Source organism: Melopsittacus undulatus, chromosome Z, assembly GCF_012275295.1.
Source record: "Melopsittacus undulatus isolate bMelUnd1 chromosome Z, bMelUnd1.mat.Z, whole genome shotgun sequence".
In the NCBI taxonomy this organism is placed as follows: Eukaryota; Metazoa; Chordata; class Aves; order Psittaciformes; family Psittaculidae; genus Melopsittacus; species Melopsittacus undulatus.
In genome coordinates this window covers 76,465,889-76,489,316 of record NC_047557.1, presented here as the reverse complement: position 1 = coordinate 76,489,316, position 23,428 = coordinate 76,465,889, and the positions used below count along the sequence as shown (strand labels likewise).

Genomic DNA, 23,428 nt, shown 5'->3' with positions numbered 1-23,428 from the left:
AGTTCTGGAACAGCCTTACCAGAAGTACTGCTGTGGCAATCTTGGGATGGTGGAGCTGGCTATGTGATGCAAGGTTTCTAAATTGGCTGTGTTTAAAACAAACCAACCAACCAACCCAACTTTTATTTTACATGTTTTTTGCAATATTCTTTCAAATTCAGAAACTCATCTAACAGTTTCCTATAGCAAGTTTGAGAATTGTGAATAGCATTACAGTTTATAACTGTCCATTTAAGCAGTGATATTCATTCGTATGTAAAATAACTTTAATTACACAACTATAACTTTAAGTCCACCCCTAGAAGCCTTTACCAGAAAAACACAAGCACATTCCAAATAATAATTGTACATTGCTCTTATTGCCTTTCCTCAGCCTAGCCAGTCTTTTGCCATCCAAAAGATGTGTGTTCTCACTTTCACCAGAGCAATTGCATGCTAAGCATGGCATGTTAATGTGTACCGACATACAAGTTTAAATTTCGTAAGCTTTGAGAAATTTACTGTGAAATTTAGTAGGAACCTATATCACAAGTCACCTATATATGCATTAAGTACTTTTTTCGATTACTAAACTTACACATTTAATGTTTTAAATGCAGTGCTGTTTTCATGTTTGCCCAGGCAAATTTTGTTGGTGTGATTTCATTAGTATAAGATAGATATAATCATCTCACTATATTAATATATAATCAAGAGAGCACAGTTGTAATAGTTGGAAATAATTGTTTGTACTAGGATAAATTTTAATTGCAGGGGAGTAGAAAACTCCAAAGAAACCAAAATAGTAATGTGGAGGCTTAAGTGATGCTTTCTTTGCTGTGTTTTAAGAACAGAATGACTGAAGCACTTACTTTTTAGTCAGTAAGTATACCTCTGTGTCCTCTAAAGAAGTGGCTGTTGGAGAACCATAGTTTAAAGCGAGAATTGCTCCTATTGAGTTGGTTTGGGTACACTGTTGGATATATCCAATATCCAACTGGATATTGACTTCATTTGGATATACTATCTTAGGTTGCACAAAATGGAATGCAGCACTTCCTTTGAGCCAAGGAGGTGTGAAACAGATAGTGTAGAAGAAATAAGGAGGCATCTCTTTGTTTTTTGTTTTTTTTTTCCCCCATGTCTTTTCAAGGTAAAATGCAAAATGTAGTACTTTCTCCTGTGTCTTAAACACTTTTCCAATATGAACTAATTAAAAGAGAAATTATGAAAGCAGATCCAAGGAACTTGCTTGAAAATTAGCCTTTATTATAAACAGCTATAATATGAACTTGTAGTCCAGTTTATTCAATGCATATTGCACTTCAGTATATTGTCCTGTAGATTATAAGAGCATGTGAATATTAGGCAGTTTTCTATTTCTGAATTTTTTATGTTGTATTAAATTGTTAGGCCAATATAAAGATCTACAGCTACTATGAATTGATTTGAATTAAAGCTGTATATGATCCTGGGTGTGTTCTCTGTCTCTTGGATTATGGGTCCCCTGCGATAATTAAAGTATAAGAACACCAAATTCTGTTAAGCTGAAATGGCTTCTGTTACAAAATGCTCATCTTACTCAAGATGATGGTACATGCAGTAGGAAAGCCTCAGGAGTACAACTTGGAGCAGGGAAGCACACCAAAGCTTCTAGATATGCTTCCAGGTTAGAGTTTGGGACTTCTTATTCAGACTTCAGCACCTGAATTGTTTGAATACTCCTATCCTCAGTTTTTAGTTTGTCCATTAAAACTCTTGTGCTTTTGAAAATACTCAGAATTAGTAAAACCTGGGGAAAAAAAAAAGATTCTTTCTGCTTGTATCCTCATCTTGCACATTAGTTGAGAGGACTTCATTCCTTATAAATAAATTAATAATTTATCAGTTGAATTTGCTTTAATGCTTATGCCCCAATAACTCATCTTTCCATGAAAAATCCACCTCTCTGTTTAAGGGTTTTAAGTTTTGGGTTTTTTTGATCACTTTTTTTATTACTCTAAGAAAACATTTTCTCATCTGCTTTAATGATATTTTATTTTTAATAGTGATGAGGTAAGTTTTATCATAGTTGATAATCTTTCAGCCTAGTTTTGTGTAACTTGATCTTGTTCAGGCTCTTTTAAGAGCATCCTGTTTTCCTCAGTTTAAAGTCTAATAATGTGTCTTCAGGAAATTGGAGATTCTGATGTTGGTATTGTTTCAGATGAAAATGCACTTTCTTTTTTTCCAAATATGTAATCTTTTATGGTCTTTACATGTATCTCTGCTATGAAAAATGATTCCTTAAAGATGTGTTAATTCTAACTAGCAATTTGGAAAACAGTCATTTAATGTCTAAGACATACTTTTGGTTATACATACAAGTATTTCAAAGATGATTGAATAGGGCTGGAAAAGAGGAGAGATGGTGGCTAGAGTAAAGGCTTCCACACGTGGAACAGAAGTGTATAGTTTACTAGTCTGGGAACTGAGGGAGGGATTTGCAACAGGTATGTACTGAGTGTGCACAGAGGGTGGATAGGGAGGAGTAAACATGTTGTTCAGGGAGGCACTGAGTAATGATAGTATAGTACGTTTAGGGACTTCTCTATTTGGGACACACATTGTGGACCTTGGTGCCGCAAGACACTATGGAGCTCAACAAATCTCATGCTGGTTCAGAATGAGATTAGGGAAATGCGTGTCAGTTTCGGATTTCAGAAGATGCAGTCCCTGGCTCAGGTTATCTTCCCCTTTGGAAGCCAGAAGGGGTTTACCAGTGTGAGGAGCAACTTTTGGTTGCCTTATTCTTCTGTTTGAATAAGCAAGTAGCCACCTGTATGACAGGAATAAGTGAATCTGTGTATCACTGTTTATCAAGCCCCAGTGTATCTCTGTCGTGCTCTGCAGAAATGGCTAAAACCTGGAACACAGCTTTAAACCCTGGTGTGGTATGATGTACTTAATCATTGTCTGTTTCCCCGAAGAGTGCGTGATGGATTATTTATTTTCAGGATGTATTGGATCTATATGATTTTAGTAACACTGTAATAAACATACATATATATTAATGTATTTTTATAAGCAGGGTATGAATTGCAACAACTCTGTGGTATTTCTACACACATCCTTTTTGATTATAAAGCTATCTTAAAATTGTCTTTGCTTGATGGCAAGTAGGATGGATCTCTGAAGCATCTATTGGCCAATTTGTGTGTACTTGCTAAGCACCCTTTTGTGACAAAAAGGACTGATTTTTTTTGGGAAATTTGGGTTTTATTTTTTCCTTATCAGCTGTCTTCTGAGGTAGATTACTGTTTGTTGTTATTTCCAGAGAGCATTCAATAAATTAATTTTGCCAAATCTGTCTGTCTTTTACACTTATTTTCAGTCCAGAGACTTTAACACTCCTGTCTTTCAGCATCCTGGTCTAAACCTCGGTTAGGAAGTTTCAGTTTAGCTTTGATTTTCCTTTGGGCTGTCTATATGGTGGGGTATATATTATGCTCTGTAGCTGTGCTTGTGTCACAAATTTTTCGAGACTGTGAGAACTTACTACAACACCCTGGAGCTCCCTGAACAGAATAAAATCAGTGGGCTGAAATTAATACTGGACCTTGTCCTAATACATGCCCAGGATGCAGCATATAGAAGCCATTTAAACCCACACCACAGCAGTCTGTCAGAGCCTTGCATGGTAAAGCTAGGAGGCTTTGACATACCTATTTGTTTCTCGAGACTTGAACTTGAATTAGTGCTTTTAGCTAGATGGATAAAGATGTTTGCATTTATCAAAAAAGTGATCTGTGCCCTTCTTAAATTTGGAATGTCTTTACATATTGAAGGTTTGTCATATCCATGTATGTATTATCTATAATTTATTTGCTTTTTCAGAAAATACAATGGTCATATTGAAAGCAAACCCCTAACCATTCCAAAAGACATCGATCTTCATCTGGAAACAAAATCTGTGACTGAAAGGGACACTATTGGTAAGAATATATAGATGCAGACAATTGTACATTATTTCAATTATATCCTGATTCTTTCTATCAAGTGTTTATGATAAATGTTGGAATATCTTTTGTTATAGACAATGAATGCATAACTGATAATAAAGTTTAATGAGAAGGCAAGAATTTGGGCTAAATCTCCTTTGTTCCATGGGTGACATCTTAATAGCAGTTTTATGGAAAAGGATGGGGAGGTGAAATCCAGCATAAAGCACATCTCTTACATCAGGCAGCCAGAGCAATATGAGACAACACTGTGATCTGTTTGAAACAGAGATCATAACTTTTTACAAGATAATGAGAATCAGCAGATGTTGAAACGTGTATTTTTTGCTCATCTAAAATAGGGAATGTGCTGTAGTATTGAAACCTAGACCTTTCAACCACACGCCTGAAGCATTGAGGTAAAATGCTTAGAAATCATAAGTGACACATCATAAGCATTGAGCTAAAATGCTTAAAAATCTAATCTTACAGAAATAGGTAGCATTAAGTGTTTTGGAAGTTGCTATTTTTTATATGGTAATTTTTGTTTTCTTAATCATAACCAATCATTCTGTTACAGAAAACACGTATATGGATATGTATGTATGTGTGACACATTTTCTTCCAATCTACGTTTTTATATGCATTTGTTGTATGCATAAATGCAGAAAGACGTGTAGTCTTCTGCAAAACATTTCTCAGCTTAAATTATTGGAAAGAGTGTAGAAAATACCTTTAATGGAGATGCAGTTTTTTTAAGCTGGCACATATATAACTAATGCATTCACAGGTTTCAATTTATGTTACTTGATTAAAATTACAGCATTTAACTCTCTCCCAGAATGGTTATGGATATTGACACAGTGTAAGTTATACAAACTTTTGTTGACTCTAACAAGGTAGACATTTCAGAATAAGTAAGTATAGGACTTGGAAATACCCGAGTTTGGCCAATTTCATATGTTTGAGGTCAGGTAGCTTGTTGTCAACAGACAAGTGCTCAGTATGTTTTGTGGCTTTCTAACCATGTAGATGTAGGAAGAAGTCTTTGGGAGGGACAGGTCACAAATTGTTCTTTGCAGTTTTCCAGCACCTGTGGGAGCTCTCTCTTTGTAAATTGCCCAGCCTGCATGCAACTGCAGTATTATCCCCAGAATTTTTACAGTGGAATTCACACAGTAATTTCTCCTGTGTTGCTGTAGAGGAGAGAGTAACAATATCTGGAAGAACAGGCCATCAGTATCTTAGATTTTTTTAATTTTCTTTATTTTTAAACAATAAGAGGAAGCAATTATATGTAGTATTTTAAAGAATTGTCAGTGAGCTTTTAGTTTTTTAACAGAGAGTAAAAAATCTCTTATGTGGAATTGCAGGTAGTGTCAGCTGGAGAACCATTTTCTGTTATGATGTTGACATCTAAACAAAGTATGCTTTTTGAGTTTAGGATGTTAATGTGTAAAAGCTGAGATAATAAAGTAAAATCTTGTAGCCTGATAAATCTGAGTAGTAATAAAATATTAGGTAACACAAGTGAATAGTGAAGTTCACTGCTGAGTGGAAAAAATGTGTGGGTTTTTTGTGGTTGTTGGTCTTGGATGGTCTGCCTAGACCTCAGTCAATTGAAAGCATTTTGTAATTGCCAGTCCATTCTATATATGTCAGTAACTGCCATAAAATAATTGCACACATAATAGTGCTTGCAAACTTGTATTTTTCAGCCTTGCATTATTTTGCGGAATATCAGTGGTTGGTGGATTTCACTGTTGCAGCTACAGTTGTGTATGTGGTGACAGAAGCCTATTACAGCATTGTGAAGCCTTCACAAGAAATGAATATCAGCGTAGTGTGGTGTCTGCTTGTTCTGGCTTTTGCAGTGTATCCTTTTCTGTGTTCTTAAATGACTCTATCTGATCCAAATAGTCTACATCATCGTACAATTCATATAAGGGTCTATATTGTTGATTGGCAGGATACACATATATACAACATTTGGAAAAAGGAGTGCATAAGCTAATGCTGTGGTTGGGTAATGTGTATGCTGGAATCAAGAGCTTGTTAATGTTAATACCAGACCATTTATGGAAAATGAAATATGTCAGCTTCCATGTAGTGCTTATCTGTAGTGTGGAGTGGTTCTAAGCTAATTTTATTTTGCCCAGTTTGTCATTCAGAAATAGATTTCTGTACAGAGAGTATTTACAACTTTTGGAGAAGTGTGCAATTTATTGCCATTTATTGCATACTTTAAGTTTGCAGTCTGTTTAATCTGATACTTCCTGAACAAAGTAGTGTAGTAATCTGTATACTAATTTATGGCAAAAGGATGTGCATGGATTCATAATTTCAAAGGATATTCAAGACACTCTTATGAAGTGTACAGAAAATAAAATGTGTAGACAGCTGTGGGAGCAGAGGTGGTATGTTTTGAAAGCGCTGTGAAAAGCTGAATTCCCTTTGCAATAGGGAAAAAAGTAGCAAATATCAGATCATAAAAGTAAGAAACTGTTGTGTTTGTTTTTAATGGAAAAGGCAACATCAGACATGAGTGCTTGCAGAGTAATTATCTCCTTTCCACATACCAATCCAGATCTGTGCTTTAGGAAGGAAAGTTGCCTTTTGAAGACGTGATGGGTCTTCAAAGCAGTGGAATTGCATAAGGGTCTTTCAACAGTGCAGGTTATGGAAAGATGAGTTAGAAAATAAATTTCTGCAACTCCTCTGCACCCTCAACTACTGACAACCAGATAAAGTGCTAAGTTAGGGTCGATACAGTGCTTGAATATTCAAAACTGATTCCTCTGTATAAATGCCTGTTCTTCAGTAGGGGTTCTTACTGTGTTGTGTGTGGGGATTTTGGGTTAGGTTTTGTTGCTGTTAGCAATAGCTGGGGGTGTAATATGAACCCTTTGAACTCTAATGCTTGGTTATATTTGGCTAACCATTCTGGATATGCTTTCTGCTTTCCTGTACTTCATAATTATTAAAATATGTGCTGCCTTTATGATTAGGATAGGAATTATTTCTTTAAATAGCCTTGTTGTAGTTTAAGCCAAGCTGGTAATTCAGAACCACACAGCTGCTCATGCACTCCCCACTCCTTTGTTCCTTCTCCTGCTCAGGGAGGGATGGGGAGGAGAATTGTAAGAATGTAACTCCCATGGGGGTCCAGTAACTAAGGTATAACACAAACCACTACTGCTACCACCAATAATAATAATGATAAGGGAAATAAGAAGGGAAGAGAATACAACTGCTTACCACCTGATGACTGATACCCAGCCCAACCTGAGCAGCAGTCTAGCCCTTCCGGGTAACTGCCCTCAGTTTATATAGTGGGCATGACGTGCTGTGGTACGGGATACCCCTTTGGCTAGTTTGGGTCAGTTGTCTTGTCTCTGCTTCCTCCTGGCTTCTTGTGACCCTCCTCCCTGGCAGAGCATGAGACTCAGAAAGTACTTGGTCAGAGTAAACACTACTGAGCAACAACTAAATCACTGGTGTTATCAACATTGTTCCTAGGCTGAAAGTCAAAACCACAGCACTGCACCAGCTACTAAGAAGGGGAAAAATGACTGCTACAGCTGAACCCAGGACAAGCCTGAAGTAAAAATGATACCCAGAACTTTCTATGTAACGAGTAAGAGCTTGCTGGAAGAGGGACTTGACTCACTTTATGAGAAAATAAAGGCTGTCTGTAGCTTGCTTCCAGATGAGGTATTTCTCCTTTGATTTGTCAATGGAGAGGTCCACAGTTCAAAAGGTGTTTTTTCTAAATGTAGTGACAAGAAAGTCAGTGTCTGGGTCTAAAGCACCTTATAATGATATTACAGCAGTATTACAGCCTTTGTTTTATTTGTTTGGGTGAAGTTGTGAATTCTAATTTAGTGTTGGCAGGGGGAAAGAGGCAGCTATTGCTTAAGAAATCAGAAATGAAAGCCAACACTTTTGACTCCTATTTTGAGGATGAGGGGGAGGTTAATAGTATTAATGGAAAAACAAGCTTCAAATACTAAAGCCACAATGCACTCTTAAATTTATTGGTGGCAGCCAAATCTTGGTTGTAGCCAATTTAAATAGTTTTACAATGATTGCAACTCTAGGTGAAACAGCCTTGTGAATTATATATTGTAGAAAAATCCACTGCAGCAATTCTTTGAGTTGTATTTGAATACAGCCCTAATTACTGCTTTCATTTGGTCATCAATTCAGGGCAAAATCAAACGTGGAAAATAAAAAAGATGAAGTTGCCTGGCAGTGCAAGCTTTCTGCCTCAGTAGTGTGAACATGCAAGTAGTTATTAAGAGTCTTTTTTTTTATTATTATTTCTTTCTCACCTGCTATTTCTACATGAATTGAGCCTAAACCAGCATTTCCAGTTTTTATTCTCATCTGGCTGAAGCACTTGAGAATTCATTGCACATTTGGACCTGGAGGAGGTTGAAACATACCTAGTATTCCCTGCATGTTAGAAGCGCATTAACTATATTTCCTTGCTAGCCTTCTTACATGGCTGGAAGGGAAATAAGCTCCAATAGAATAGTTATTAAAAGTGAAAGGTCATGTGATAAAATCTAAATTTTATGTACATGTACATGAACAGGTAGTTGTGTGCTTGAGCATTTTTATATCTAGGCATGTATTGTCTAAGGGACGTATATTGTTTTGAAGTTTTGGTAATGGACAGTGTACTTCAGAAAGTTCTTAAGGAATTCTGTCAGTTTGTTGGGGTGGGAGAAATTTCAGAGAAGCTAAAATTTAAAATTCATGAGGCACTTCTAAAAAATATGCAGATTTGGGAAAGTCTACAGAATAATGACCTGATAGGTAGAAATAAATAAATTCTGAAAAATAAGAAACTTGTGTCCAAGTGTAACCTAGTACTGGGTAGTTTAATCATACAAAGGGAACAAATGGTCAGAACTAGTTTTCTATGACTTTGTACAACTTTTATTTATTTATTTTTTCTTGTGGCATTAAATAAATGTTATTTTTATTGAAGGCTTCTGCACAAAGTAGGTGATTTTGTGGAAATCCTTGTGAAGTCACTGCTTCCTAGTATTGAATTTGTGTAATTACCTATATGGTTCCTGGACTGATGTGATGAAATAGTATGATCCTGTGCAGTCTGAGGGGTTAGTGGCAATGCGGAAGGCTGCAATACCAGGAAGCACAGTCTAAACTTTATATAAAAGTTAACATTTCCATAAATACATTAATATTATTCCAAGCATTATGGCTTTTTGGGTGAAGGAGGATGGTGCAAAGGGTGAATGAAATACAGAGGTATTGATAACAATCCTTGTGCTTACCTTGAACAGAGAGTTTCAGTCACATGTAGTTTGCATAATCATTCATTGATATATTAGGTACTGAATCTGTACTATAATTGGAATTTACTATCAGTATGCTTTCTTTTTTCTAATAGCATTTTCCACATCCTTTAGTCACAATCCGTAGTTGAAAATGAAGTATCTATGGGGTTATAGATTAGGACTATTGATCACAAAGTATTATGAAGTCCTTTGTATAACTTCAATATTTTGAATCAATGTACATTCAATTTGTAATTGATGGTGCCAGGTGTTAAAAAGTTGCCTGGCTTTAAGAATGCATTAGAGAAACAGAGCTTTCCAGAGCATGGTCTGTATGACCTATTATGTACCTGTGTTCTGGATGAGTTATGTCTTCTTTCTGGGATTTATGAAGGGAACTTAAGTTGATTACTGTTAATTTAGAGTTACTAGATGCTGTCTGTAGGCCACTTTCTTGTGTGCATGCGAGTACCTCTTTGTATATGCATGAAATACAGCAGTGTGTATGTTAAATATGTGCTGCCTAATGAAGTGCAATATTGCATAATCATATAGTTTCTTGGGAAATTAACTGATGACTGTTCATAAGTATTACTGAATAGATACTGTAAAACATGTTTTCATGCAGTCTACATCTTAAAACACTTCCAGTGTTAAAAAAAAGTGCAAATATGAATTAATGTTACTGCATAGTTGAAAAAAGGGTACAATTTATACTTAAAACCATTTTTTTTCCTTTTTCTTTTCATTTTTTCAAAACAGGTCTTATCTAGAGTGATCTCCAGCTACTTAGATGGACTGGAAATTGCATGCCAAAAAAAAAAAAGCCCACAATTGTAATGGGCTGCAGTAGTAATGGAAGTTCATCCTAATCTTCTCTTTAACTTTGGAGATAACTTCTATGTTTAGAAATGTGTTTAAAAGGAGTGTACTCAATAAACATTTTAAAAGCAGCTTTATAACAGAGCAGGTGATGTCTTAGATGTTTGTATTTGTGGCATTAGGGTAACATGAAAGGACTTAATATATCATACCAGACTATAGCGGGTTTTAGTTTTTGTTTGTTTCTTTTTCCCAAGATGATCATAGGATAGCTTTTTCTTTCCTACATACTACTAAACAATGCATTTGTTTTACTATCTTTGATAGGTAAAAATTTCAGGGGCATGCATGTGAAAGTAGGGAAATGTAGCTTTCATCTTTCATGTGTTTTCTGTTTAGTAAACAGAAATGTAATAAAGCAACAATCTTCACAATTTTTTGTAAGGCAGGTCTACACTCCCTGTATGCAGAAATAGTTAATAAGTTTTATCTCATTATGGATAAAAGTGCTTGTTGGAACACCGGGTTCTTGCTATTTGTATGGCTGTTGTACCTTGCATTCAGGAAGAACACGTATAGCTCCTCTGTGGTTAAGAATGTTTATTCATTTCCCCGCCATCACAGTTGTTGCATTCAGAAATAATATTTCGCATTTTGAAATTGATGTATTAAATCCTGAGTTAGGCCATTTCGATGGAATATTTTTCATTTGTATCAGTAATTTGCATTGACGATATGGTTGTCCTATTTTTGTTTGATCTAACTTACATTTATGTAATTGTTTGTTTAAACTGTGGTTTAATTCTGTTGGGTTGATAGTGAATATTGCTGCAGTTGACTATAAATAAACAAGCCTAAATTAAAGGTATACTCCAGAGTAATGTATTCTCAGCTACCCATTATGTGATTATTTTTGCTTTACAGCATTCTGTAATATTAAGCTGAAAATGGCTGAGCACATTAGTTTAAAAAAAAAAGTAAAATAACTGTGCATCATAAAACAGCCCTAGTGTAGATGACCAAAAATATAGCTTTATATTTCTTAAATTTAGTTATTTTACACACTTAATTTTCCTTGACCTTTTTCTTGTGAAGCAAGGTACTGTTTTCGTTGACTACCCATTATTTCAAAGTAGAGGATGGAGGTGAAAGATCAGTCTGTGTCACCTTTGGTTTCTTTTTCTTTGTGAAAGCAATGGCAATTCTCATTGTGACAGAAAACTATCTAGAGTTTGGACTGGAATCAGGTAACTCCTTTCTTAAGTGTTCACAACACCTCTAGTGATTGCATGACCTGAAAAATTTATTTCCAGACTTTTAGGTATTTTTGAGAGTATTTGCTTTAAAAAGAACTATCTCTCATACAGTTCTAAGAAATTCTGCTTCAGAACGCAGATTCTGAAGGACATCCTGTATATTTTCCCCACTTGTTTTAAATAGTGTAGTAGTTGCCTAGGTTGTTTGTTTTGTTAATTATATTTTCCTTCCAGTTTTACATTTAACCTGTTTTGCCTTTTTATAGTAAAGTGAAGCTTCTTTACTGGGAAAAAAAAGGAATAAACCAAATATTTGTATTTGTAAAAAATAATGTTAATTTTATTCATGGTCTTGAAGCATACAAATACCAGAGATGTTAATAAACTTTATTGCATCGTGGCATACTAATTAGCCATAATGCAATATGTAGGTATGATATATGGCTATAATATATAGCATATGAAAGAGACAGAAGGGAAATTCTTTTGAAATAATAACTTTTATCTGGTGTTTATTTCAAAAAGGGTACACTAATAAAATAGGTATATATGTCTCTGCAGGATTCTCAAATTTCTCCGAAAGTGCTGTGCAATTTCTTGAAAAGCAGGGCCTGGAATCCCAGTAAGTTTGTGGAAATATATTTGTCTGGTTTATGTGTGCATTTATAACTGAAGCACTTGGACTTTCTTAGCAAGCATTTGTCTTGCATATTTTCCTCTTTGTACATACTTGAAATTTCTATAGTAATGTGAAGAGTTGAGTTAATGAAAATAATTAATCAATATTCACAAGTTAATTAAGTTGCAGTTGTGTTTTCTCTTTTTAATTTGGAGATAGTTTCTACCCTGACACTTTGGTTGTAGTTCATAAAACATAGTTCAAAATTATAAAGGTATTTTTCAAGTTAATTCCCCTCAGCTTTGTAAGTATTGCTTAAAGCAGGTGATGGGTTATTTTTTGCCATGCCAGTCACATGCAGGAGGTTGAGGGTGCAAAAGCTACAGATGGAGCTTGTGATAAAGTTGACATTTGAGAGTAAATTTTGGTGTTCAGTCCTGTTTTCAGGTTGTCATAGCATTTAACTATTATGCAAAAACATCTGCTTGCTACAGGACATCCAAGTTTTGAACAGACTGTTGAAGGAACATTCCGTAGGTTGTAATTTTGCATAAATATACAGTTGCTATTGTAGACAGCCTTTGTATATAGCAAAATGGATTTTGATTGCAATTCTTTCCTTACACACTCGCTCTAAAAGTGTTCATGGGGTGTGTCATCACTGTGGAAGTGCATTTTGGATGTTTTGCATGGAAGTTGTCAAGATATTGTGCAGAAGCTATGGAATGTATTTTTGAGGAATGGAAGTTTCCTTAAGCTAGTATGTAATTTATGAATAAACTCATGGGAAACCCTTACCTCAATCCCATGGATTTTCTTCACCTTGATTTTCCTATGCTATTGTAAGAGTGCTAACTTCTGTGTTACTTTTCGTGTTGTTTGGTGTTTTTCCTAACTTTTGCAATGCTTTGGCTGTTTACAGCAGCAGTTGAATTTATGATAGTGTCTCTTGGTAATGTATGTGACAAAGACTAGGAAAGAATCTGAAACTCATGTGGTTTACTAGATTTATTTTTGTTTCTCTTTAATCTGTGTCAGTTACATGTCGTTTGGTTTTGGCTTTTTTTTTCTTTGGTTGTTTTTGTTTCTTGGTGTTGGTTATGGTTTGGGTTTTTTTGGTGTTGTTTTGTTTTTCTTTTTGTGTAATCCAGTGTTAATTCTGTAATTCAGTTGGTCCTGGATATTTCTTTTCCTGAATTTTTCTTATATACTCAGTAATTCAAGAAAGCAAACTACATTAAGCATTTGGAAGAGTTAATTGTCCACATGTATGTTTTAAATAAATTTGTGAGAAACTGCAGTAATGAGTGTTTGATGGAGCTTTTTAATGAGTAAAGGTAGAATGTAAGTAACATAACTTAAATATCTATTTTGTCTTTGACCAGTTAAATGTGATGCATCTGTTCCTCTCTTAAATACATAATGAGTAGATTTCTCTTATATGATTTGCTGTTAATTACAATTAAAATGACTCTTTTTTTTCTCTACTAACAAAACTTCATGTCTGTAAGCAATAGCTTAGGTTTGCTGTTTGTATGGGAAATAAATATTTGACCTTTTTTATTTTAGCTCCTGATTGGTTTGTAATAATGCTGTTATTCCAGAGTAGGACTATAGAATACTGTTTGCTTCTTTAATTGTTAGATACTGTTGAGTTGAAAGTAGTCTCTGATACCCCACCCCCAACTCCCTCCCCAAGAAAATGCTTATTTCCTTTCTTTTCTTTTAGGGGTCCTGTGTCTAAACTAACCTTCAAATTGTTCCTGGCTGTTCTGTGTTCACTTATTGGTGCTTTTTTGACATTCCCTGGCTTGCGACTGGCTCAAATGCATCTGGATGCTCTGAATTTAGCAACAGAAAAAATAACACAGTAAGAGAAAAATCTATGCACATAGGTATTCTACTGAGTCTTAAATCATTAATGTCTGAAAATAAAGCAAACTATTCCAACAAGAAGGTAGTGACTAAGACTTCTATTGCTGCCTGCTTTTCTTATCTTGAGCAGACTTGCCACCTGCCTCTTTCTGCTCAACCTGTGCTCTGCCAATCTTGTTACGTACTTTGCCTTGTGATTAGAGTCTCAATTAAAGGAGCTTTCCTTTTCTCTTGCAAAAGCTCCACCATGAATGTTTCTGCTTACTGCTTCCTTTTCCTCATCCTGTCTTCTTGGAAGTTAAGATGACTTTCAGGAAGCAGAGGTGCAACCACAGGAATTTTTGTTTTTACACCCCCATCTCCAGGTGACCATCATGCATTTCATAAGTTCAGGGTAAGATACAAAGAAAAAATGACCCAGAATATTTAATAAGGGTCAGACATTAATATGAGTTTAAGGGAATATTTTAATTTTCAGCTGTCCTTAAATTTGGTAGTAAAAATGTTTTCTCTGACTTAACTGTTTCTCTCAGTGCTCCCTGGTTGAGGGAGAAACTCTGAATGTCTTTGATAGATCTCTGCCTTTGATGTCTAATACATGTTAATGACAGGTTATGCAGCACAGAACATTGTGATTATTTAGCCTGGTGACTTTCCTAAGAGAACTGTTATATTTTCTGATAGGAAATTATTTATGTTCAAACTGCTTTTTTTTTTGTTCCCCCAAAAGTGCCCATCTTAAAAATTAATCTGTGTTTACAATGGATCCTTCTGTCTTGGTAAATTTATAGCCAAGTACTCTGTGTTACACTTGCATTCATTGCAGTTGAATGCATCCAGGTACAGCTGAAATCTGTTGGCTTCATGTATCTACTGTTCAGTTTCTGTGTATGTGTAGGCTGTGACCCAGTCACTTCTTAGTCTGTTCTCTTCAGATGAGCTAAATAAACTTCTTAGGTTTTTGTTTTTATGGTTCTCAGTATTTTAAAATTTCTTACGCCTTTTCTGTAAGTGTCCTCTAATTTTCCAACATCTTCCTCTATCTGTGATCATGAGATACTAGGCAGAAATATAAATCTACTGAAACAGAAGTTCATTAATCAAGAACTAAAAGGGTAATTAATTAATATCCACTAGAATGGAGTTATGAAAAATGAATCTTCTCTAACTTAATGTTTAGAGGATTTTGGAGCTGGTTGTTAAAGGTAACTTTATACAACACCAAGCAAATTTTCAAAAGTCTACAAATACGCAGACTATTCAACTGGGACAGTATAAAACTTACATTAAATGGATTAAAACTTGGTCAGATATCAATATAATTAGGTAATACAGTTTTAAATGGAGAATCGTAGGCAAGTGATAGATTCTAACTTGCCTGAAGAGATTTGTATTTGTCCTTAGTGATGTATTTTTCTCAATGAGTACGTCATTATGAACTGTTTGCAATTGTTTGTCAGTGACTAAATGGGAGTAGTAAATGAAGACAACATGTCACTGATGGAAAGCTCTGTAATTTGGGTGCAGGAAAACATTGTCTGTGTCTGCAGTCAGATATATGGTCTGCTTTTAGAAGGGAAAAAACCCCAACAAACCCACAAAAAACCCCATCCCAAACCCACAAAGCTGTCCAGAAAAATACTGTCCCTCAAACCAACTCTCTCGCCCCCCCCCCCCCCCCCCCCCACAAAAAAAGAAACAGAAAAAAACCCCAACTAACAAAAGAATCTCCCACCCAAAATAAACCTCGACCAAACAAAACCAAACCAAAAACCCCACAATCAGAAAAATCCCCAGAGGAAACAAGGTCCCTTTCCCATTATATTACAGAAAGGGAGACTTAACTTCCCAGAGACCACTCCCAAAAACACCCCTAAAGGTTAATGGTGAACTTACTTAATATACACAAAAATGATTAATGAGGTTCTTTTATTTATATAGGAATTGAGCAGTATAGGGTTGGTGGTTTTTTTTTGGTAAAATGAATAAAAATAATCTGGAATGTTTTTTGTTCTGTTAGCTGGTTTGATTTTTGTTTTTTTTTTCTTTAGAAATATCCTTGGCTGCATATATTTTTGAATCTTAACCAGTTTGTACCATTTTCGTACACATTCTCTCACTTTCCAGAGTCTTTCAGCTTTTCTCCTTGTACTCAAACAGAAAGGGATTCTTGCTGCCCTTAGCACATTCCAGTCCATTAGCTTGGTAGGATGTCTTAAATAAGTTGACGCTAAGGTAAAACACTTTCACAAGTTAGTGAAATGCTTTGAACTGTTCTTCGGTGCTGTTGTGTTCCCTAGCAACATGGGGTCACAAACAGTGCTTATTTCTTCATTGATGGTTTAAATATGCATGCGATGACATCTTCTAAAATATGCAAACATCTGAATGGATTTAGGAAGTTTAGAAACTGGATATCAGAAAGATCTTGTGTTCTTCAGAATAACTTTTGATTACCTCATTTTTTTTTAGTGTAGAAGCTCTCTGGAGATGGAAGTATGACAAGCTGATTCTGTTAGTGAGGAACTAACACTTTACACTAGCAAAACCATATCTACAGCACTGAATTCTTCCAACTCTTTTACTTTGATTTTAGTAATGAAAAATGATTGGGATGTGGGGTTTGGAGATGAAGAAGGATTCTGGAAAAAAAAAATCCATAAAACTACCTCCTTTTTTAAAATTCTGCCGATTGTTTTGTACTGAGAGATTACAAGAGAGAACTACTCTGCTTTTACATTGGCAATGCAGTTCATTCTAAAGTGGAATAGCTGTACTGACTTATTTTTTTTTATTTACTGTTTTGTTTGAATATCTAGTTGAATGTAAGTACCAAGTTTCCTTTAGTCAAGGTTCCTAAGTAAAAAAACTTCATTACTTTGTTAAACTGGAAAATCTGACCTCTGAGAACTGTTTCCCCTGGTCTCTATCATAATGCAAATTAATCTGAGTAAACTTTTAATTAAAAAATAGTACTATAAGAGTATATTTTTAAGATATCTGATAATTATCTGAGATGCTAACTCTCTAGATTAAAGCTGCAGTTAGCTAGTGCAATTTGATGTTACGCCATCACATGGAAATTTTTGGCAACTGTCTGTTGTGTGGCTTAATGTGGACAGCTCTTTTTAGTTTGTTTAGAATAAATCAGGTTTTCAGACATTCTGAGAGCACTATTTTAAAGCCACAGCCAGTGTGATTTCACAGTATGTAGTATTATACATATATATATATATATTTGTTGAAATATAAGTCATACCTATAGAACAGGGAACTAATCTTATTTAACTTCTTCTTAACTATTTTAAAATATGGATTTCTCCTTTTCAATCTGTATCCCCCCTTTCAACAGTATGGTAATTGTCTGTATTTAATAACTTCCTCTTCCCCCCCCCCTTTTTTTTATTTCTTTCAGAACGTTGCTACATATAAACTTCTTGGCACCTTTATTTATGGTTCTGCTGTGGGTAAAACCAATCACTAAGGACTACATTATGAACCCACCTTTGGGCAAAGAGAGCATCCCTTTGTAAGATTCCCTTTACAAATTCTTTCTGGGGTATTGAGAGCAAAACCATAAGTCTGAGTAGTGTCCTGTGGAAATCATAGAAACTTGAAAGACTTAAAATTTAATAACATCTGCTGTCAAAAGTCTTGTGGAAGTTGCTGCTGAGCTCTGAAGTGCTGATTATTTTGGAAGAATGAGAATTAGTGCAGAATGTTGAATTTTAAGGTGATGGTTCCCAAAATGCTGTCTTCTGGCATCTGGTTGGCAGCAGTGGTTTTCCTTCCTAGGGGTGGAATACCACCTCACTGCCACCTTCTGGAACCTTGTATCTTACATGTTGGTGCAGGGGAGGAGTGGTTTCACTGAAAGCAGTCAAGATACACGGCATGAGAATGGACCTCAGTGATTTGTCTTCAGATGTATGTGTAGGTGAAATGCATATGAAATGATAGCTGAGATATTTAAAAAAGTAGAAGGAAAAGGAATTTTCGGGAAGAGTGGTATCTGAAATAAATACAGTATCAGTAGCGCAGGTGATTGTCACTATCACTATTAGTCTAGATAATTCAGAATAGTAGTATGCAAACAGATCTGATTGCCTGACACTTACTGCTTGCTATGCTTACGAGATGCTTCTAGAGGTGTTCCTCAGTATTTTAAACGAGGACTGTGCTACAGCAGGGTATCTAAGGCAACTGAAGTGCACATTTGCTATCCAGAACTGTTTGTCTCAAAACCTGTAATTATCTGAGTGAGCTTGTATTTTAGCATCATATCAACATTACTCAGAATTTAAGACTTTGAGAGCTGCTCTTGTTCACAGACAAATGGATACTAATGTGGATTTAATGCTGTAACAGGGCTACTAAGAAGTAGCAGTAAAGAGAAAATTGGAGGGCAAAAGTGAATACTACTTGCATGTGAACATAACTGTAGATTGTGTTAAGAATTTTTGACTATGTGCTTCAAGATTCTTTTACAAATGATACGAATAACTGTAGCAATAGGTGACCGATGGAAAACAGCTTTACCTTTTTTTTTTTTTTTTTTATCCACAGGATGTCAGAAGATACTTTTGACACTGTCAGGCTGTGGATTGTAATCTTGTTGTGTGCTTTACGGTTAGGTATGATACGCCATCATTTACAGGCCTATCTGAATTTAGCCCAGAAAAGTGTGGATCAGATGAAAAAGGAAGCTGGCAGAATAAGTATGGTTGATTTGCAGAAAATGGTAAGTATGGTGGCACTGAGGTTATGTATTCGGAGTGCTCTGTCTGTACAGATGCTTTGCGCCAATTTGTTTGTTTTCTGTGACACCAGAGCTGAAATCTGAATGAATTTTCTTAGGCTATGTCTTATAAAAAAAGCACTATCACAGAGAAATTCTGCAAACCAAAATGTGCTGAGAAGTATCACAGATTATGCAGTTGTCTTAAGTTATTGACAAGTTGCCACAAAACAAAGATTCCTCTCTTAGGATTTTCACTATTGCTTACAGTCTTGTCGTTGGCTTAACTGAGTAGCTGAAGGTCTTAAGTGGACTGTGCAGTAATTATTTGCAAATGCAGTGGCTAGCAGATTGCTTCAGGAAAATGTTAGGAAATACATATAGCAAAGCCTGGTTTAGAACAGAATTGTGCTCATGGCTGTAAGTACATAATCTTAGTTCTGGGAGATTTCATCCTGTCTATAAACCAGTATTATTTTCTCCATATGGCATTTCCTGAATTCATTTATCCAGTATCTTCATACCTTCTCTTTGAGAAGGACATAGACACTTAATGAAGTCCTGTCTGTCTTGTTTTATTAGCCACGTCTGCTTTATCTTCTTTTGGAACTGCCAGTAAAGTCTTTCCTGTCTGTCATCCTGTGGGAATTACTACTTTTTTAATTTGTTCTTTTCATCTTATTCCATCCATTTCCTTGCAGTATGTTTTGTCTGGTGCTTTTTCTTCTATCAGTGTCTTACTACCTTTTCTTCTCATGTAAATTTTTTTTTTTAATGCTTGCTCATCACAAGGCCCTTTGAGGTTTTAGAGATATTTCCATAAATGTTATTTCTGCCTTCATCTTTTTTGCCACTCTATAGTCTGTTCTTTTCTAAAACACAGTTAATTTTATTTCATTGCTTGCTTGCCATTTATTTTGTGACTCTTTTATTTGGTCTAGTCTTTCAAGTGAATAGCTTACATAAAATATGTAATGTGACAATTTTGAGAAAGATGGAATAGACTGGGAGCAGTGGGAGCGGTAACTCTGAGTGGATTTCAATGAACCATAACATATGCCTGAAATAAAGACTATTTAAATGCTGTTATTGATCAACTACTAATGAAAAGTCATCTTGTTTTTAAAATACTGATGTTTCACAGAAATATTAAAAATACCTCACTTTCAAAAAAGGACTGCAGTATTAATCAAACTTTTATTTGCTTTATGAGGCTTTGGACTGTAACTACAGCATCATTTTTGAAATAGGATTTAGTTTGTAAATCACTGGGGACTTTAAAAAATATAAACATATTTAGCTTGATTCTGGTGTGTTGAAATGGGAACCTTTGAATGATGAGACATAGTTTGCAGAAGTAAAATTAATTCTGTTCCTTGTAACAGAACTAATGCTTTTAATTATTTGCTTTTAACTCTTTCTGTCAGATTTGTAAGCATCTTGAAACTAGAGTTCATTGTAGGGATTTTGTCAGTAAGTCTTTTGAAGACTATATGTCACATGCCAAGGTGTGCTGGAAAACTTTTAAAACAGCTTTAATGCATAAGTACCCTCTTAATAAATTGCTTGTTTTTTCTAGACTTGTTCATAAAGGTTTGCTCTGATCAGCTTGAACTCATGAATTACTCTTTTCTGTTTTCGCAGGTGGCTCGGGTATTCTATTATCTTTGTGTAATTGCACTGCAATATGTTGCACCATTGGTAATGCTCCTTCACACAACTCTGCTCTTGAAAACACTAGGTAGGCAAAATTGGATCAACAAAAATCTGTTCTGTGCAAGGCACTTATGTTTCCAGCTTACTGAAGAAAATTAGAATGTATCAATGCAGAAATTTACTGCAGTTCCCTGCAGTATAAAGCATTCTTATGTGTGGCTTTTAAGCCATCCTCTTCTGTTGCTGCTTTTGACATCTTTTGATTATATGCTGATTTGTTTGATTTATTTGTGAGAAGTTGTGCAGTACAGCCAATAATGCTCTTTACTTCTGTTGAAATGTATCTTAAAAAGTATTTTAAAAGTGAGCTGTATAAAGCACTGATGGTTTAACCTTATGAGCAGCTGTTAAAGGATTTTTTTTTCAGCTTTCCAGTCTTCAGTATGCATGTGAATGGAAATTGTGAGATATGGGGTTCGTTTCATTGCTGGGAGAGCCGATGTCTCTCTTGGTGTCTTTTTTTGGTTCTTTCTTTCTTGGGAGGGATGTCTTTCACACCCTGCCATGCAGTCATGGCACTCTTTTTTGCAAAATGTCAATGGAAAGAGATAGGCTTTATTAGGCTCTGATTCATCCCATTGTGGAGTAGACACCTACATCTGGTAAGATGAACCATACCCAACACTGACAGGGATCCCAAGGCAACTCTGTCATATCTTCACATCTGGATGTTGGGTTGCCAAAAGATAAGATGAATCCTAATAGCTCACCAGTATGATCAGGATGACATACGGTTAGTATTTACCAGGTTATAAAAACTTCTGGTTTTGTGTGTGTGAAAAATAAGATGATCTATAAAATGCTAGACGTAAAGGAACTTGAATTTAAATCTACAAAAATCTACAAAAATGTGTTGTTTCTTTTTAACAGGTAATTATTCTTGGGGCATCTACCCAGAACTGAATTCTGACACTCCAGTAGAAAACAGTCTGCTTCCCAGTTCAGTTTATTCTGAGTCTCCACCTGCTGATGGAAAGATGAAAGTAACTGTAGTACAAATAACAATGGCTTTGGGAAGCCTAAAGAATATTTTCACTCCTCTCCTGTTCCGGGGACTCCTGTCTTTCCTCACCTGGTGGATTGCTGCTTGCCTCTTTTCTACAAGCCTTTTTGGGCTTTTCTATCACCAGTACCTGACTGTCGCCTGAACAGGTCAACCAAGAAAGCATATGTGAAGTCAAATACTAGATACAAACCCAGGTGCCCAAGAAGAGGTGAAAAGAACTATAAATGAAGAGAAAACATATCAGAATTTTTTTAAACACTTCCTCTGTTCTCAGGGTGAATATTCATATAATGTTTAAAATTGCAACTGGGTTTGTTATTTTTTGTTACCCAAATGGTAGGTAACTAGTTGAATTATAGTATTGGGACTCAGTGACGTTATTGTTTGGCAGGTGGTGATAAAAAGATACGACCTCTGGGTGTCTTGGTTTCCATAAACAGCAAGCCAGCCTCAAAACTTTGTGTTCTAAGCATCAACAGTCAGTGACTGAACTGTGTCAGAAGGGTACTGGTTATAGTGGTGGTGGCTGCCTATCAATTAAATCTTGAAACTGAGCCATACAATGGAAGGAGACTGGGGATTTAAAAAAAAAAAATCTGTTGGATAGCTGTTGATCACTTTTCTCTATGAAAAATGAAAAAATCCAACAGAACAAAAGAGATACTGTATATTACAGTAAGGAAAGTTGTATAAAATTTAAATTTAACCAGAATAGTTGTATGGGCCTGACAGGTATTACTGCCTAAATATTTTGCAGGAATGCGTGTGCAGTAAGAGAAGAGTTATAAGAACCATATTATTTCAGTCCCTGCAGTCATTTTAAAGTAATGGCCATCTGTATCGGTGCTAGTATTGATACACAGATTCCATTTGGATCTTTTAAATTTCTTTTCAGGTAATAGATAAATTCCATTGAATTCATGAAACGATAGAAGAGTAGTGACACCAATCAAACATTTCAAAACAAAATAGTTTAATCCTGCTGACTGAGAGTGTATGTATCTGTGCAGTGTACATATAAATATATATTATATATTAAATATATAATATATATGAAATTATAAAATATGGAATCTTTATTTTAAGTTGCTGAATGTGTCTTATGGGGCCATGGGAGAGGGATGTATGTGTATCTAGTAATTTCAAGATCCCTTTTAAAGTGAAAAATGAAAAATTTTTTGGAAGTTGAGTTGAAAGGGCTGTTTTTGGTACCTTTTCAAAGGTACTTAACTACAAAGAACTTAGGCTCTTTGGGAAGAAAAGATCTACTTAAACTCTTAATCTTGAAATTTCGGCTCTCTCAGATCATCATCTTTTGCCACTCTGATCGTTAACATGGCCATATAGTAACAACCAGTATCTCTTGGCTTCAGAAATAGATTTTCTGTTTAATAAAACAGCTATAGGAAAGAGAAGCAAAGCATTAACTTTACAAGCTTTGCTTAACTGGAGAGATAGATTCCAGGTATAAAACCATTGCAAAAAAAAGAGTAGAATGACAATTTTTCAGATGTTTTGTGTTAACTGCAAAAGAAGAGTGGGGATTTATATGCAGTAACTTTTTAAAAAAGTTAATATTATATTTTGCAGAGGTCAGTGGTATTTTTAACTAATACTAGCTGTTTTGATGTTATCGCTCTTTCTCTCCTGAATTTGCATACAGCTTTGGCATACAACAAGCATTTATAAATGGAAAAGCTTAATTATTTAATATATAGCAAACCTACCATATGGGGAAACAAACTCAATGAAATGTGGGAAATCAACAATTTAAGCTGGTGAGAAATAGTCTTACTATGTTGAATGCTTTTTAAGTTATTTATTAGTTTATTAAATTGCATTTACTGATACTAGGGAAAGAGTTTTGTACACCAGCTAGTACCTATCGCATGCATTGGGGATGTCTGAGAACACCTTGCATGAGTCTACTGGTTTCATTGTAGTGTAGTATTTCAGTGCTACTGGTGCAGCAATCTTTGGTGGTTTTTTTTTTGGTTTTTTTTTTCCACACCAACTTTTCTTAATTAACAGGGACAAAGGCTTAACTGTGTGAATTGGCCTAAAGAAAAACACTTGACTTCATAGATTCAGACCTCAAAATATGCCTAGGGAATGCCTAAGATGA

At 35.3% G+C, this 23,428-nt stretch overlaps 1 protein-coding gene across 3 annotated transcripts in view; it reads left to right on the top strand.

Annotated features, from left to right (window-relative positions):
- Nucleotides 1-22,108, top strand: part of TMEM161B (transmembrane protein 161B) — a 42,831-nt gene extending 20,723 nt beyond the window's left edge. For 2 of the 3 annotated variants that reach the window (XM_005145952.3, XM_031046208.1), the window contains exons 4-12: nt 3,856-3,953; nt 5,678-5,834; nt 11,189-11,340; nt 11,911-11,971; nt 13,698-13,838; nt 17,259-17,372; nt 18,410-18,584; nt 20,226-20,322; nt 21,168-22,108. In XM_005145952.3, coding sequence (XP_005146009.1) covers nt 3,856-3,953; nt 5,678-5,834; nt 11,189-11,340; nt 11,911-11,971; nt 13,698-13,838; nt 17,259-17,372; nt 18,410-18,584; nt 20,226-20,322; nt 21,168-21,445 — 1,273 coding nt within the window. In that variant the 3' untranslated portion in view covers nt 21,446-22,108. The remainder of the gene's footprint in view (nt 1-3,855; nt 3,954-5,677; nt 5,835-11,188; nt 11,341-11,910; nt 11,972-13,697; nt 13,839-17,258; nt 17,373-18,409; nt 18,585-20,225; nt 20,323-21,167) is intronic. The other variant, XM_031046209.1, reaches the window with a different exon arrangement.
- The last annotated feature ends 1,320 nt before the right edge of the window (nt 22,109-23,428 follow it).